At 35.9% G+C, this 17,698-nt stretch overlaps 2 protein-coding genes and 1 non-coding gene across 3 annotated transcripts; all 3 read left to right on the top strand.

The window, feature by feature from the left end:
* The first annotated feature begins 4,518 nt into the window (after window positions 1–4,518).
* LOC132164531 (Phototropic-responsive NPH3 family protein) lies at window positions 4,519–11,425 on the top strand. The gene is made up of 4 exons (XM_059575056.2): window positions 4,519–4,947; window positions 5,203–5,272; window positions 9,046–10,254; window positions 10,338–11,425. The coding sequence occupies exons 1-4, from the start codon at window positions 4,898–4,900 to the stop codon at window positions 10,905–10,907; spliced, it is 1,899 nt and encodes a 632-aa protein (XP_059431039.2). The 5' UTR covers window positions 4,519–4,897; the 3' UTR covers window positions 10,908–11,425.
* Window positions 11,426–12,531: 1,106 nt separating this feature from the next.
* TRNAS-GCU (transfer RNA serine (anticodon GCU)) lies at window positions 12,532–12,613 on the top strand. Its single transcript has one exon. It is a non-coding gene; the product is annotated as a tRNA-Ser (tRNA).
* An 86-nt stretch (window positions 12,614–12,699) lies between these two features.
* On the top strand, window positions 12,700–17,263 carry RER1 (reticulata-related 1). Its single transcript, XM_059575303.2, has 7 exons — window positions 12,700–13,547; window positions 13,678–13,776; window positions 14,012–14,232; window positions 15,296–15,365; window positions 15,632–15,711; window positions 16,601–16,665; window positions 16,887–17,263. Exons 1-7 carry the CDS (start codon window positions 12,999–13,001, stop codon window positions 17,078–17,080), a joined length of 1,278 nt encoding a protein of 425 aa, XP_059431286.2. The 5' UTR covers window positions 12,700–12,998; the 3' UTR covers window positions 17,081–17,263.
* Window positions 17,264–17,698: the final 435 nt, after the last annotated feature.

Raw genomic sequence — 17,698 nt, 5'->3', positions numbered from 1 at the left:
ACGTTTATTCTTCATAAAATTAAAATACAATTTTTTGCTCAAAGCTTTTTTTTGTTTTTTTTGTTTTACAGCATAAATAACAAGAACCTACCGAAAATATATTCAAATCTTAATTGTAACGTACTGCTGTGCCACTATTTTAATTAATAGCATTTTTCAAGCGTTTCAATTTACGCTTTATGATGATTATCCTAATCCATTCATTAGGAGAAGGCACAAATGACTATCGCATGCATTGAATAATTTATTTTGTTTGGATGTGATGGCGTATAGTTCACTCAAATAGCACCTTTTTTTACGTGAGGTGGCTGTGCCTTTCGTGGGTATTCATTTGTTACAATGAAAGCCAAATAAACAATGAAGTGTGCTTGTGAGTGCAATTAAGTGTGTTTATATTGTTCTTTATACTAATTTTTTTTCCAAAGATATGCATTCTATTCTTTTCTATTGTACTATCTCTACTATGAAAAGACTCACATTATATATTAAATAAAATGAAGGGATCTCTTTTTGACAATACATGGAGGATGTTTTTGGTTTTGTCGTATTTTCTTATGTTTTGGTGGCATTAACATTCAACCTTAAGTTTTAAAAAGTCGTATACCAACCCCCAATTGCTATTAGAATATAGAATTGTCATATTTGGTTTGACGTATCTCATAGACCAAACCACGTAATTTTTTGTGTTTATTTTATTATTGCTGTATTATATTTTCTTTCCTGACCACTTGCATGAACAATTAAGTTTTACATGGGCTTTCTCTCAATAACTGTGAATCTCAATCCTTTGCTACATAAGAATAGGAATCAACCCTTCCAATAATAGATTGATGGGAGAATTTTGGGTTTAAAAAGTGTTAACTTAGTATTTATGTAGTGTTTCAGCATCACGTGATGCTTATTAATAACATGTTTGAGATTGTGTTTGATAAATAAAGCTTTTAAGTCAAAAATCGCTTGAAACTTTTGTCAAAAGTGTGTTTTAACCATTTTCAGGCATTTTGGACTATTAAAAACGCTTTTAATTTTTTTTACCAAACGTGTACTTTTTTATTCAAACAGACTCTTTGAGTGTTAAACGCACTTTTAGATCACTCAAACGCACATCCAAACATACCATAAGTTGTTCTAATTCTATTTCTATTGGTTAAAAAAAAAAAAAAAAAAAGCTAGTCACATGTGAGGTATTATTCTAAAGTACTATCATAAAGCTCTGTCTCACTTGATAAAGAATTAATGCGAAACATAGCATCCATAAGCACTTTTATAATTCATAACACTAATTATTTATTTATTTTTTTATGGTATTATATAAAGGTTTTATTATTATTCAATTACGTATTACAAACACACGACTTTTCATCTCATCTTACTAATGTATGATGCTTATTTAACGATAAAAATAATTATCACATTACTTTATACGGGTTATTTTCTATGATCTGATTAATGACCTTTTGATGACTTATGCTTACTGATGTTTGATACTGATATAATTGTCACTAATTACAATAATTATTAATTAGAGGGGTTTATTTGTATAAAATTCTTTAAATTTTCATTATTATTTCTTAATCAAATATTTTATATTTTATATTTTATGGACAGAAATTTCCTCAAAACCAGCATTTAAAATAGTGTCAAGGGTCTATAAACATTTAAAATGCACATTAAATTTTTAAGATAAAATAGTTTGTTAAAAGTTCTGGATTTATCTTCTGAAACAATTAAAACTTTTCTTAAATATCAATTATTCAATTAATTTTTTAACTGTTCTTAAGAGTTTTGGTTTGGGTTTGTCTTCTCAAATACTAAAAAGATTTAACACACTTTCAAAGCAAATTACAAAATTCCTTTCAAAAAACAAAATACTTTTCATAAAATACTTATAAAAAAAATAAAACACAAAATATTTATAAAAGAAAATAATTACCATGAACCTCCAACAACCCTATGGCAGCTGCCATGAATTTTTGATAACCCTGTAACTACCTCCAGAAATTTCCAAAACATTTGATAGTTTTTAATTTTTGATAACCCTATGGAGTGAAAACTGTAATAGTCTTTATTTTTTAAGTTAAAGTCCACTTAACTACCTCAAACTATCACCCCAATGACAATCTACCCCTCAAACTATCAATTATGACAATTTATGCCCTAAATTACTAAAACAATGACAATGTACCCCCCAATGCTAGCAAAATGACAAAATTACCCCTATAAGATTTTCAATAAGACAAAATTGCTTTTAAAATTTGAAAAAAAATAAATAAATTTTAGTATTTTTGTTTTTATTTTAGTAAGGGTAATTTTGTCATTTTAAAAAAATTGGGGGTACATTGTCATTGTTTTGGTAGTTTGTGGGGGTAAATTATCGCAATTGATAATTTAAGGGGTAAATTGTCAATAGAGTGATAGTTTGAGAGAGTTAAAATAAACTTTACCCTATTTTTTATTTTTCGAAACACTTATCAAACTTTTACCAAACGATTTTTCGTTAGTGGACTCCACATTCAACGCTTCTTTTACAAATGTCGGCCCTACCAAATCAATTCTCAATTTTTACCTTTTTTTTAAAAAAAAAACTCTTTTCAAAATCCAAAATCCAAAGCACTTCTCAAAACATTACCAAATTGATGATATGTTTTTCACCTTTTGTTTTGCTTTTTGTGTTTTTTTTTTTTCCCAAACAAAAATATTAACAAATAACTAAAAACACAAAAACTCATAAGAATACAAAAATAATTTCACCTTTACGTCACACTTGAACATTTTTTCAAACAAAAATAAAAAACACATTAACAAACATACATGTTATTTGTTTATTCTATAAGGTGTGATACAGACATAACTTAAGCCCAACTTTAACTTAACTTCTAGACCAAATTTCTATCTCTCTCTAGTTTAAGGCTCTCTCTCTCTCTCTCCTCAACAAGTAGTATTTTTTTTAAAAAAAATAAACTTAAGAAAAAAGTTAGGTCAAAGTTAAGTTTAAGTTGTGCCTTAATTATTTTCCTTATTCTATATATATTTTTATAGGTGCCAAAAAAAAAAAAGGAATTTTATTATATTTCTAGCTTATGCATTTCGTGCAAAAGTCGATAAATAAAGTTTTTTTTTTTTTAAATATTTTTAATTTTTTTAAATTGACATGTATTAAAATGCTCGTAATTTTCATTTTTAAAAATACATATAAAATCATGTGATTTATTAAAAATATTAATTTTTACCTCTTTTCCCAAAATATATCATAGATAAAAAGTTCAATTATGCAGTCCCAAATCTATTTCATTTATTTCTTCTTTTAGTAGTCGTCTAACTTAATCCTTTGCCCACGCGGTTTGAAACCATGATTGCACCAAGGTGTTTGACAAAAAGCGTGAGACAAACATCATTTCTCGGCTGGTTCCTTATAATTACCCATCATTCCTCGGCCGGCTAAAACCCACAGCCCTTGCACAAGCTTTCCTTGAACCCCGTCCTTCACGGACCAAGATCCGGTGACACACTTTAGGTACTGCACCACAAAATATATTTTATTTGGACCGTTTATTTAAAATGAATCGTCCAATGCGCTACAAAATTTTAAAAAATAAGTGATTAGCACATGTCTATCGAGTAGCGGTCGGGGGTTGCACCACTCCTAAGCCTTTATAAGTTAAGTATTGCACCCCGAAATATATTTCATTTGGACTGTTCATTTCAAACCAATTGTCCAATTTGTAACCCTACTTTTTTTTTCTTTTTTTTTTTTTTTAAAAAAAAGGTTAGCACTTGTCGGGTAGCGGTCAGGGGTTGCACCACTCTAGAGCCTTTAAGGTGGCCACTTCGAGGGGTTTCAGAAGAAGTGGTACAACAACCTCATGGCCAATTCGGAAGTGATTATTATCACCTTCAATAAGTTTAAAGATGGTTACGGTGTATCACTTTATAACTATTAGGAAAAACTTTACTGAAGACTCCCGGACATCCACCCGTTTTGAAATATCTCATAAATTTTAAAATCTCTTAATTTAGTCCCATAAATTTTCAATTGCTCTCAATTTTGACCAATCCATCAATTTTAGCCGTTAAAAATACAAAAAAGGACCAAAATATCCCTGATTTTTGTTTTTTTTTTTTAAAAATGTTTTAGAAGTTGAAATTTTATACAAAAGTCAGGGGTATAAATGTCATGTAACGTTTAAAATCTGACAAAGGGGTCCAAATTGAGAGCAATTGAAAGTTTAGGAGACTAAATTAAGAGATTTTAAAGTTTAAGAAAATTTATCAAATCGGGTGAAAGTTCAAGAGTTTTCAATGAAATTTTTCCAAACTATTATTTGGAAGTGCTTGAATGACTCAAAAATAGTAATTTGGCTGCCCCTACAAATAAACACTTAAAAGTCACTTACTTTACACACACAAAAAGAAAAAAGAAAAAAAAAAAGGAATCTACTACACTCGGACAATACCACCTTAAGTATTGCACCAAATTAAAATCCTCTTCCACACCCACTTTTGTTTGAAAATGAAAAGCTGAGCCCCTTACCGGCTTCTGCTTAGTTATCCATAAAACACACTGCTTTTTACACCACCAACGTTAAACGCACCTTTTGCCGGGCCGGCTTGGTGTCGTGATCTGTGCAATCTTTTTCTGTGGCACAAACAAATCCCAAAAGAGTTGTTTGGTTTATTATTTTGATTGGCACGGACACTTCCTAGCTGTAAAGGCCCACTGTTGCCGTCACGGCCCCAGTTGACTCGGTGGGACTCGGTTCCATCTCTGTTCCTTGTTGGCATCTTTTGTTCCTTTTTTTAATAGAGGAATAATTTTTGGGTCACCAACCAAAAATGAAGACTTGGGCTTTGTAGAGAGAGAGAGAGAGAGAGAGAAGGCCTCTCCTTCCGCTCAGCCATGGCTCCAGCAAGAAAGGTCTCTGAGTTTTATCGAGAAGGCAATGACTGGTAGTCAAATACACAAACCCATTTCTTTTAAGCTTTTGTTTGCCAATTTTTTGGTAGAATTTTTAAGTTTTGTTTTGTTTCTTATTTATCTTCCTTTACTGGGTCCTGGAATTTATAACCTTTTAAAGCCTTGAATTTATAGCTTCAAAAATTCTATTACTGGTTTTAAACAAGGTCCTTTAGAAGAACATAAAGAATAAAATACCTATATGTGTTTTTTGTTGATAATTTTGGTGGTTTTTATGGGCTCGGCAGGTTCTGCAATGCTGGATTGCCGAGTGATATCACTGTAGTGGTCGAGAGTGTAAACTTCCATCTTCACAAGGTATCTGTTGAAGTTTTAGTCTTTCTTACTAATGATGCTGGCCTGAATATCGTGTGTTAATAAGCTACTATAAGTTGTTTTTGAGACCTATATGTATTAAGGGAGTTCTGGAATTGCAGAGAATTTAACGTTCTTGTTAGAGTATAAAGGGATTTAAGATTAGTCTTTCTCCTATACAACTGAGCTTTCTTTGTTGGAGTTGAAGTTTTATGCCACAGGTGAATATTTTTTTGGATCTTCTATCAAAATCAAATTTTGATGAGAAATGGCCTTTTACCCTATTTGTTTAAGCATCTGCTGTGTCCGTTGGTTTTGTTGTACAACCCTTCGTTCTCCACCCCTTATCAATTTTTGCTTATCAAGTTTTGGGGCTTTGGGAGTCTCAAGCAGGGACTGACGAATTCGTCTGGCAGAAATCATTCCCATCACAGACCAGAGTGATTCATATTTGTGCATCTATCAGCATCAATAGCCTTACAGCTATCCCTTTAGATTCTTAGCCTGACTCTGCATTTAAAAGAGATTTTGCCCTTTTTGCACTAATAAGGTGAAAGATCATGATCAATTACAGACATGAGAAACTTGTGTATGATTGATATTAAGGGAAGAGTTTAGTAACAGTAGGAAATTCTTTGAAAAAAACTATTTATATCAGGTATACAGAATTCAAATTTTAAGGTATTTCTATAGGGCTGACTTAATCTGCGCATCCAGATAACAGCTTTACAGTTTGATCATGGATTTTTATGATTCTTATTATAAGGAATAGGAAAAAAAAAAAAAAATACTACCTCTCTTTCTCTCTCTCAATGAGTTTTGTTTTGGGTAGATCAAGGGCACTTAATATTACATTTAAGCCTCTTCAACAACCCCAAATGTTGGATTGTTTTGTCTATATTTATTGATCTTAGTGAGATGTCAATCGTAGAGTTATTGACATCTTATACCGCTTGATTTAGACTATTGAGAAACATATTTCGAACTTTACATTATATTGACAATCAAGAAATCTACTCAGAGAAGGCAGGACTGGCATATTGACCTTTACTTCCAAGTTCCAACCCTCTCAAACGTGCTGCAACAATTTTGTTTGGGGTTGCATTTCCAAAAATAAGTGAATAAATAAATACATGAATTCCAAATGCTTTCAAACCTTTATAAGTGTTTGGATTTAGGATAGGCTCCCAGATTCAATGAAACGAATTCAACCTTATCATAAATTCTGAAAATGTTGACCATTTTGAAAAATTAATCTAATTGGCCTTTCAGATATCTTCCAGGTTGGACTTTTGCCAAATATGATTATGTTAGAAGTTATTCCATCATCTCCCTCCATGTTAAAACTTGCAATCCACTGGTTTGAGCAGATCTTCAGGTTTCCTTTTTGTCCATATTTGATGCATGCACATGCACGCACGAGTGAGGCCCATTGTCTCTCTTTTTGTTCGTTATTGTTATGGAGTCGTTAAGGAAAATGAGTTCTACTATAGTGAATGGGGGTCTTTTATTAGGATTCTCAATGGGGTCTAAGGAGTGGTGGTGCCATCAATATTTCTCACCTTTTGTTTGCGGATGTCACCTTGATATTTTGTGGGGTAAATTCATATCATCTTCGTAACTTGCGGCGTTTGTTTTTATGCTTTGAAGTGGTTTCAGGTTTGAGGATTAACCTTGCTAAATGAAAGTTGGTCCCCTTTGGGGCTATGTGATTAATGTTGAAGGTTTGGCTAGCATTTTGGGTTGCAGGGTATCTTTTTAGCCTATAAAATACTTAAGTCTTCCCTTGGAAGCGAAGATAGAGCGGCATTGGATGGAGGAGGGTGTACTTATCAAAGGGTGGAGAGTACATTGATTAAAAGCACCTTATCTATTCTGCGTACATGTCTTTTTTTTCCCTCGCGGTTGGTGTTGCCAATCGCATAGAAAAGTTGCGGTAGGATTTTTTGTGGGGTGGTATTGGTGAAGTGTGCAAATTCCGCTCGGTTAGTTGGCTTAAGGTGTGTACTTCAGTCTCTAAATAAGGGTTAGGGGTCTAGAATTTACTTGTGTTCAACCGAGCTCTTTTGGGGAATGGCTTTGGTGTATGCTAATGAGAGGGGGGGGGGGGGGGGGGGGGCGGGGCGGGCTTATGAAGTGTGGTTGTGGATTCTAAATACTGCAGTGCGTGAGGTGAGTGGTATTCAAATGAGGTCTATGGGTCGTATGGGGTGGAGCTTTGGAAAAATATCAGGAAGGGTTGGGGGAGCTTTCTAGTCATACTAGATTTGAAGTGGGTGACGACTCTAAAATTAGATTTGGAATGCGTATGGTGTGGGGATAGCTTTTTTGGACTTGTTCAACATTGCTTGTTTAAGAAAGTTGCCTTGCCAGACCATTTGGAGCTTTCTAGTGCCTCTTATCAATGAAAGGTTATTTCTTAGAGTGGCTCAGAATTGGGAAGTGGATTCATTTTGCTCGTTCTTCAATTTGTTGTATTCTCTCACATTGAAACCGGGTGGTGAAGACAAGATTTGTTGGATACCTTCTAAGAGATGGTTGTTCAATGTTAGATCATACTACAATATCCTTGTTCCCCAAGATAGTTCTCATTTCCCTTGGAAGAGTATTTGGCAAAATTTGGTTCCCTTGAGAGTGGCGTTCTTTATTTGGTCGGCTGCATTAAGGAAGATCCTCACCATGACAATTTAAGTTAGTGGCATATTATTGTAGTTGATTGGTACTACATGTGTAAGAAAAACGGGGAGTCAGTGGACATCTTCTATTCCATTGTGATATTGCCAGTGCTCTTTGGAATACTATCTTTAACATTGTAGGGCTGACTAGCCTGACTTGAGTTATGCCTAGTCAGGCGGTCAATCTCTTCACTTGTTGGAAATTGCAAGGTAGTAGGCTTCAGTTTGATGTTGTTTGGAAGACTATATCTTCCTGCCTTATGTAGTGTCTTTGGAAGAAAAGAAAAAACGATTGGAGCTTTGAGGACCGTGAGAGGACATTGGTGGAATTAAAGGCTTTATTCTATAAGACACTTTTACCATTGAATTGGTGCCTTTGATTTCAACATTTCTAGCTTTCCTGTTTTTCTAGATCTTTTTTCTTCTAATTAGGTGTCTCTCTTGTATGCATCATGTATACATATTCCACTTTTTAATGAATTTGCAATTACTTATCAAAGAAAAATTGTTTAAGGGTAAATTTGTAATTTCATGATGACCCTACCAAAGGGACTTATTTGTTACATGGGCATACCACATGGAATTATTTGTTCATTTTGAAACCCCAGGATTTATTTGGCACAAGGTCAAACCATAGGGACCAATTTAGCAATTTTCCCTAAACATCATAAAGGCATTTGTTTCATGAAGGCCAATGTAAAGTCATTCTTTCTTTAAGATCTTATCTTTTTGTTAAACTTTTTTTTTTTTTCAGTAGGAGTTAGTTTCTTGAGATGACTTCCTCTTATTACCATATATTGGTGATTCTCTGAAATTTACCACCATTAGTATGCATCTTGCTGATAAATTCCATTGATTACTATGTTGTATTTCTTAGGCTGTTAGGCATATTGTTTGCAGTTAATTTGATCTTTGTTTATGATTGTATTAAAAATACAATTGAATATCATAATTTATAAGAAAGCGCTTGAGCTGAAGCTGTGAGATTTATTCTGTGTATTGTACTCTATTTGTCATTTAAGATGTTATCAATGTGGAATAGACTTTACATTGTGATTACATTTATTTTGGATAAGATAATAACAATGCATGACTCTCCAGTTTCCTCTCATGTCAAAATGTGGGAAGATAGCTCAAATATATGAAGAATCCGATACACGGGAGAAGATTTTCACCACAGTGCTGGAAGAATTTCCCGGCGGTCCTGACACTTTCTTTATTGCAGTTAAGTTCTGCTATGGTGTCCGCGTCGAATTGACATCAAGAAATGTAGTAATGGTGTACTGTGCAGCAGACTACCTTGAAATGACAGATGAGTATGGAGAAGGTAACTTAATCTCAAAGTCAGAAAGTTTCTTCCATAAGAATGTACTTCACAACTGGAAAGATTGTATTTTGGCTCTTCAAAGTTCTGATCCTGTCATGCCAAGGGCTGAAAAGCTCCAGATATTGAGCAAATGTTTTAACACTCTATCTATGATGGTTTGTACGGATCCTAGTTTGTTTGGATGGCCCATGATGATGTATGGTAGTTTACAGAGCCCTGGTGGAAGCATCTTATGGAACGGAATAAACACCGGGGCACGAATTCGAAGTTCAGAATCTGATTGGTGGTTTGAGGACATCTCATATCTTAGTGTTGCTTTGTTTGAGGGACTTATTAAGACAATGAAAGCAAGAGGTATAAGACCGGAAAACCTAGCTGGTGCTACAATGTACTATGCCAGAAAGTATCTACCAGGTCTAGGCCGATGGCAGGGTGGACAAAGTGGCAAAACCAGAACAGTTTCAAGTTTTAGCTTGACACCTGCTGTCGTGGATCAAAAGGTTCTATTGGAAAGCATTGAGAAGCTCCTGCCAGAAAAGAAGGGGAAGTCTTTTTGCCGTTTCTTACTGGGACTTCTTCGTGTTGCTCTGATATTGGGTGTTACTCATAAATGCAAGGACTCTTTAGAGAGGAGAATAGGAATGCAACTAGAACTGGCAAGTCTGGACGGTATTCTGATTCCAACTTATTCAGATTCTGATACATTATATGATACAGACTGTATTGAACGGATCGTTCATCATTTTATGCCTTCAGAGTCAAGGATAACATCATTTTCTCCATCATCATTCGACCTGCAGGAAACATCACCATCATCTGGACCATTAAGAAAAGTTGCAAAGTTGATAGACAGCTATATTGCAGAGGTTGCTTCTGATGTTAATTTGAAACCAGGAAAGATACGCTCTCTTGCGGAGGCTCTCCCAGAATCTTCAAGACCTTTTCATGATGGGCTATACAGAGCACTGGATATATATTTCAAGGTTTGTTTTTCTGGACCAACAATAAATATCAAAGCTTCTTTTGGTTATTGCGGTTTATAGCGGCTAATAATGGCATTGTGCAGGAACACCCTTGGCTTTCGGAGAAAGAGAAGGAAGAACTCTGCAATGTCATTGACTACCAGAGACTATCCATTGATGCATGTGCCCATGCATCCCAAAATCAAAGGCTGCCACTTAGAGTCGTTCTCCAAGTCCTGTTCTTTGAGCAGATGCAGTTACGAACAGCTCTAGCTGGCTGTCTCAATGTATTAGACACTGAAAGTGCCCCTGCAGCTCCTTTGACTGTCCCTGGTGACATGGCAGGCCAGATTGTACAGAGGGATGGGTGGGTGACCGTAGTACGGGAGAATCGGGTTTTAAAGGTTGATATGGAAAAGATGAGGTCTAGAGTTGTGGAACTTGAGGAAGAATTTGGTAAAATAAAGCAAGAGATGAAAAAGGTGACGAAATCACATAGTTCTCTTAGTTCTCCTCGTTTGGTTGCCAAGAAATTTGGATGCAAGCTTATTCCACGATCCTCGGATGCTCCACCAGATACTGTTGAAAGCACTGGACTTACTCCAAGAGCATCACTTGAGCACGCACGTTCTTCCGGTCATTCCAGACACCGGAAAAGTTTCTCTTTGTTTTAACAGCTACTACTAGGAAACTCAGATGGGATTCGTAATCAGGTCTCTTTCTCTTTGGTTCTGAATGTGCGAAGGAAAGGGAAGGAAAATGTTTAAATTGGCTGCATTTTCCTTTTCTTTCCTTCGTTTGAATCTGGCACTCTTTCCACAACACTGCTGAAAAAAGTGCTGGCCTGATACCACAGAATTGTTTATGGACTATGGCAGGAGAATGGGAGCCCCTTCATTTTTATTTTTATTTTTAATGTTTTTTTTTTTCTTGGTGTAAGGAGGGAGAGTTTTCTTTCACCTTTGGTAGTAGGCAGGGTTTGGTAGGCATCAAAGAATGAGCAGAAAATCAGAAAAGAAATGCTTTGCCATTGAAGTTGGAAAACAGGTGTGTTTTCCACTCCATACAAGTAAATATAGTAAGTTACAGTTATATATTTTGTTTGTAATTTCTTCTTTGGTGCTTATACATGTACAGCACTGTGAATCAAGTTGTAAGTTTGTCAAACATTATAAGAATAGGTTCATGTTTACCTGTGTCTCAACTTCCAAATGAACTGGGCTTCTGATTATTTTATCTAACTTTTGGTGAACCCCAAGCCATGTCAAATTTTTGACTGCAGAAAAATAAGATGAATACAAGACTTAAAGGAGTTTTTATGTATTTATGTATTTATGTTCTGCATTGGTGCCAGATTGAAAGAGCTGGCTATGTTGATGGGCATAATCTGGCTTTTGGGCTATGCAAAATGGCATTTTTTTTTTTGACTTATTTGCTTTTTGTTTATTGGGATTTAAGCTCAAATAACAATGATGAGGCGTTTATCTGATGGGAATTAGTTTTTTCATTGAACTTCTTGGATACAGACAAATCGTGATTTCCTAATTATTGGGGATTAGAGGTACTCTGGACAGTAGTTTAGAGAGTAATGCCTATCTTGTTTTTAGCTCTACCCTCTACAAAAGTTAAATACTTGTTTTGTCAAAATATTCCTACAAAAATATGTGATTTTTTTTTTTTTTAACAAAAATGTATTTGATAATAATGTTTTTTCAAATTGAATATATATATATATATATATATATATATATATATATATATGGAGATAATTTTGTTTGGAATATAAATTTTCTACAAACTCTATCGTAGGAATTCCTCCAGCTAAGTCTTTAAAAGTATCATGTGCAATTTGATAATGCAAAAAACACATGTTTACACATGTTTTGTTTTTATTAATGCTATTAAAAAATGCATATGAGAAGCACATAATATTAAAAAAATATATGGATATATGACACTTTTAAAAATTAAGTCGTAGGAATTACTCTATATATATATAATTAAGTTTGGAGTGATGATAGAGAGAACATGGGCGTGCATCACGCCCATGTTTTTTTAATATTAAATAACACGGGCGTGCATCACGCCCGTGTTCTCTCTATCATCACTCTTAAGTTTGTATCCTAACAAAGTTTAGGATTAAAAAAATATATAATTAAAAAATATTAAAAAACACGGGCGTGCATCACCCCGTATTCTCTCTATCATTACTCTTAAGTTTGTATCCTAGCAAAGTGGAGGTGGGACTATAAACACCCACATATGTTTATTTATTATCATGTCCCTCACGTTTCATCTGTCGCTTTGGCCGAGTGGTTAAGGCGTGTGCCTGCTAAGTACATGGGGTTTCCCCGCGAGAGTTCGAATCTCTCAGGCGACGTTTAATATTTTTTATTTAATTTTAATCTTAATTTCATTCCCATAATCCCATATCATCAGTTCGCCCTCGTTAACTTGCGTCCCTGGGCTTGACCCTACGTCCCTACCTGGCTTCCCATCAACCGCCGCTTTTCTACAAAAAAGATCGCCAAAACCCATCTCTCTTTTGTAAACATTTCTTGGGGAAAAGATCGCCAAAACGGCAAACCCCCTCGCTCTTGTGAACATTTTTTGGGGTGGCCGCCATATCTTTGGACTAGACCCTACCCATCTCTGATCTCCCGCTGCTACGCTATAAAAACCTCGCCAAAACCCCTCTCTTTTGAACATTTATTGGGGTAGCGGCCATTTCCATTCGCAACTCTCCCTACGCGGCCCCAAACGGTATGTCGTTTTGCTCTCCGAGCTTCACTGCCTCACAGGTTTGCAACTTCTGGAACGACACGGCCGCCACCAATCCGACGTCGCCATGTGGCCGCAGCCTCACCGTCCAGTTTAGACTCGTTGGACCCAAGCAGAACCCTAATTCCGACTCCACGAACAATCCGCTCAAGCTCGTTGCTTTCCACTCACGACGACACTATTCGCCGCTCAATAGCCACGGGCGCGGGCTTCGATGCGCAGGGCAGGAGTCCGCTGCGAAGGCGATCACGGGGTCGGAGGAGGGGCAGAATGGTGGTTTAAGAGAGGAGGTTAGGGATTTTATTGGTGGTGGCGGCGGCGGAGAAGGTGGTGGAGATTCGTTTGGAAATGGTGGTGGCAGCGGTGGTGGTGGTGACGAAGAGGAGGAGAGGGAGTTCGGGCCGATATTGAAGTTCGAGGAGGTGATGAAGGAGACGGAGGCTCGAGGGGTTGAGCTTCCTTTGGATATGATGGAGGCTGCCAAGACCACTGGGATTCGGCAAATGCTTCTTGAGCGGTACTTGGATTTGCAGGTGCGCATGCGATTTTTTGATCAGGCTGAGTTTGGTTGCTGAGAAAAATTGACATATTGAAACGGAAGAAAGAATTGAAGCCCATTAGTTATTATTTGATGTTTGTTGATTCTGGCATTTCGTGTTGCAGGGGTCGGCTTGGCCACTAGGCTTTTTGATCAAGTGTTGCTCTATGCTGCGTAACCGAATGCTGGCTGATCCTTCTTTTCTTTTCAAAGTTGGAACAGAGGTTTGTTCTGGGTGCCTTCTATTTTATTTCGTTTTATTTTGTAATGTACCGGGCCCCGCCGGAGCGGCCACCCGAAAACGGTGCAAGCAGATTGCACCGCTCTAGCGCCGGGTGCTCGAGCTGTGGCAAGAGACAAAGCTCTAAAAACATCCCCACTCGGGCTTTAGCTGTGTTCTTATACTGTTTGTGTGGCATGCGCATACCAATTGTGTATTGTTGATTTGGTGCTGTGCAGATAGTCATAGATTCTTGTTGTGCAACATTTGCGGAAGTTCAGAAAAGAGGCAAGAATTTCTGGTCGGAGTTTGAGTTGTACGCTGCAGATCTTTTAGTTGGTGTGGTCGTGGACATTGCTTTGGTTGGTTTGTTAGCACCGTATGTTCGTTTTGGGAAGCCATCCACATCAAGAGGTTTACTTGGACAAGTGCAACGGGCTTGTGCTTCTCTTCCCAGCAGGTTTGTTGCGTAATGGCACTGTGAAGTTTTTCATTTCATTTCATCCAGCTAAATTTTTATTCTGTAGTTATTGTTCTTGACTTTCTTGTAATGTATGCTCCTTCTGTAGTGCAAGATAAGTTTTTATGGTAGATCAGTGGTTGTTTAGATATAAAGTGTAACCGTTTTAGTTTGCTTTAGTTTGTATGAAAGGTGTAAGATAAGAGATTTGGATGGTTGATAGCTGCAGAATTTATTAAGGGAAATGAATGGTAGTTTTATGGCTGAATACAAAATCTAGCTGCTTAGAAGCTAAGTTATGGAATTTATGGAAGAGAGATGATTGATGGATATAGGCAAGACTTTAAACATAGGTACTACTAATCTAAAACTTCGTGGTTTTTGGCTGAGAGGGCATTTGGCCCCGTGATTTCGCAGGTCAAACATGTGTTTTTAAAACGAAATTGTTGAAAGTGCCTCGTTTGGGAGTGCATTTGAAAAAAAAAAATGGTTGTTTAAAAACATGGAAAAATTCACGTTTTCAAATTGGTGTCGAGGGGTGCATTTTAAAAAACACACGATTTAAAAGGCTGGACTGTGATTTCACCAATGTTTAACTGCAATTTGAAAAATTGTATTTTCATAAACTGCGTTTTGAAATAGCTATTTTTTCAAACTGCATGTTTTGAAACTGCTGAACCAAACGAACATTGAAAGTAATTTTTTGTGCATTCATGTATTGCACCGGGCCTACTGGTAAAATATTACCGTCCTAGCGTCTTAGATCATGAATAACCAAAATGGTTAAATCTAAATTGCACACGCCTTTATCTGCTACATTATGGTAAGACAAACCTTATTTATATTGATTGATATCCTCAGAAACTAGTAATACTGAATAGAGGTAGAATCTCATTGGCCAACCCTGGGACCCATAGATACTATGTGGGGACCTCATAAATATTCTTCTTTGTAACTCTTTTGGTGGAATTTTAAATCTACTGAACTTCATATCATTCGTCTTGTGTGAAGTTTTAGATGATTGTGAGTGCTTCGTTCATGGCAAAATTTTCCTCTAATGCAGTGTTTTTGAAGCTGAAAGGCCAGGATGTAAATTCTCAGTGAAGCAGCGGGTTGCCACATACTTCTATAAGGTACCATATGTGATTGAACTTTTTGAGGAACCGAGAACTACTTAGTTGCCTTCTGCACTATAAATCTTGTGGAAAATACACCTGCTAGGCGTGGGTGGGGTGGAGTTCTTAGCTGCCTCCTTGGCGTTACCTTTAAAACTGAGTTTTTAGTACCAGTTTCTTGCACAATTTTAAGTTTTCTGTATGCCCAAAGATGGGTTAAAGTATCAATATATTTCAATTTATTTTCTATGCAAATTAATTTTGTTGGCACATTCTGGATCCAGGGTGTATTGTATGGATCAGTTGGATTTGGATGTGGTCTTATTGGCCAAGGTATCGCGAACATGATCATGAATGCCAAACGGTAAGCTTCTATTGGGATGTTTCCCGTATTTGTTTCTGTTTATTTGTTGTTTCTTTGTCTTACCGCAAACTTTGTTGAAACTTCAAGGTATTATTCCAGAATATATCTTACATTGATGAGATTCTCTCTCTCTCATGACAAGATGTCTAACTTGTGCTTAATGTCTTGAAAATGGAATTATTGAAATTATGATGAATAATCTACAGCTTACTTTGGCTAAGAGGCATTAACTTTTCGTTCCACTAATCAACAAACTATGATAATAATTTGGATTAGATCAACAAACATGAGTTTCAAATTTATACTATCCATTTCGTCTTTTGTTTTTTAGGCACAAGGGTAATTCTGAATATATATATATATATATATATATATCACACACACTTAGGGACATGACCCGTTCATATTTTTCGAATGAACTTTTTATGTGGGAAGTATATACATACATCTGATATCTTGTATGTGCTTTACATTTTAGATATATATGATTTCGTCTATTTCCTATTAATGAGACTCACATGCCATCTTTCTACTCATATGGACCTTGATCCTCTTAATAATATGGAACTTCTTATATAATGTTGCATGATTGAACGTATTATGGAGAAGTTTACTGATGGAACACATGATTGTTGCTATACAAACTGTAGAAATAAAATTTTTATCTCAGAAAATTTAGATCAACAAAGCTAACTCTAAGATCTTCCTTTTTATAATATGTTGTCACATTCATGATTTCCTCTGTATATTAATTCTTACTATTACACCCAAGCTTCTTAGGTGTTTAATCTAAATGAATGCATGTAGGCTGTTACCTTGCCTTCCCCTCCCCCCCCCTTTTTTTTTTTGAAAGAAATAACAACTTGCCATTTTAATTGTGTGTGATCAGGAGTATAAAGAAATCGGAAGAGGACATACCTGTGCCTCCTCTTTTGCAAAGTGCTGCTCTTTGGGGTATGTCAATTCATATTCCAATATTTGTTTATTATAATTTTGTACTATCAGGCTCCTGACAACTACTTTCTGTAGTCTCTATTAGCCTTTCTGTTGCTTTCGAGTATGAAGCTTCTTTGGCTTTTGTCAAAAAACCAAATCATACATAAATGATAGAGGGGGGAGGAATATTTTTCTTTCATCTACTGGAATAACTGAAGGCTTGGTGCTCTCTTCTTCAGGTGTTTTTCTTGCTGTGTCTTCCAACACACGTTACCAAATCATAAATGGACTAGAGCGTTTGGTTGAAGCATCACCTCTGGCAAAGCAGGTTCCACCTGTTGCAATGGCTTTTACCGTCGGTGTGCGATTTGCCAACAATATTTATGGTGGTATGCAGTTTGTAGATTGGGCTAAATGGAGCGGGGTACAATAGCAGCATACACACATCTCTATTACACCAATTGCTTTTCAATTACCATTAGTTTTTATTTATTTTTTAATAAATTGCTTTTCAGTTGTCAAATTAAGGGTAGTTTCTTCAAGTTTGGCATTAGTTACAAGGATGAGTGTCTCTGCTTAAATAATCAAGCAATAAATCAATCTCTTTTTATTTTTTGGCTTTTTGTTTATTACTTGCTTTGTATGCACAAAGAACATATGTCAACTTCACATGCACTAAAAAAGCAGCAAAGTGTCATACTGTCTTGGAGCAGCTTGCTTTTGAAAGCACAAGGAAACAGAGAAAAAGTGACAAGGGCAATGGTCATGATCGATATGATAATGCAATTCAAAAGTATTTTGGTGCTATAGCCACCACCACCCCTACGACAATACACTTACCAATCAAATTTCTAGATAAGAGATTTCTTCCTCTGGATATAAAGGATCAGATTGTGTAATAATGAGATTAAAAAAGAATATTTACCTAAAATATATTATTCTTTTATTAAGTGGTCCTCTGTTAAAGGACACTGAATTGTCTTGTCAATGTCTTATAAACAATCAGAATTTCTTGCTTAAAAAAAAAAAATTGGCATCTCTTAGCCAAACA

The sequence above is a fragment of the Corylus avellana genome, chromosome 8 (genome assembly GCF_965113065.1).
Source record: "Corylus avellana chromosome 8, dhCorAvel1.hap1.2, whole genome shotgun sequence".
Lineage (NCBI taxonomy): Eukaryota > Viridiplantae > Streptophyta > Magnoliopsida > Fagales > Betulaceae > Corylus > Corylus avellana.
The sequence above is the reverse complement of the archived record's forward strand: the minus strand, read 5'-3'. Positions and strand labels throughout refer to the sequence as shown.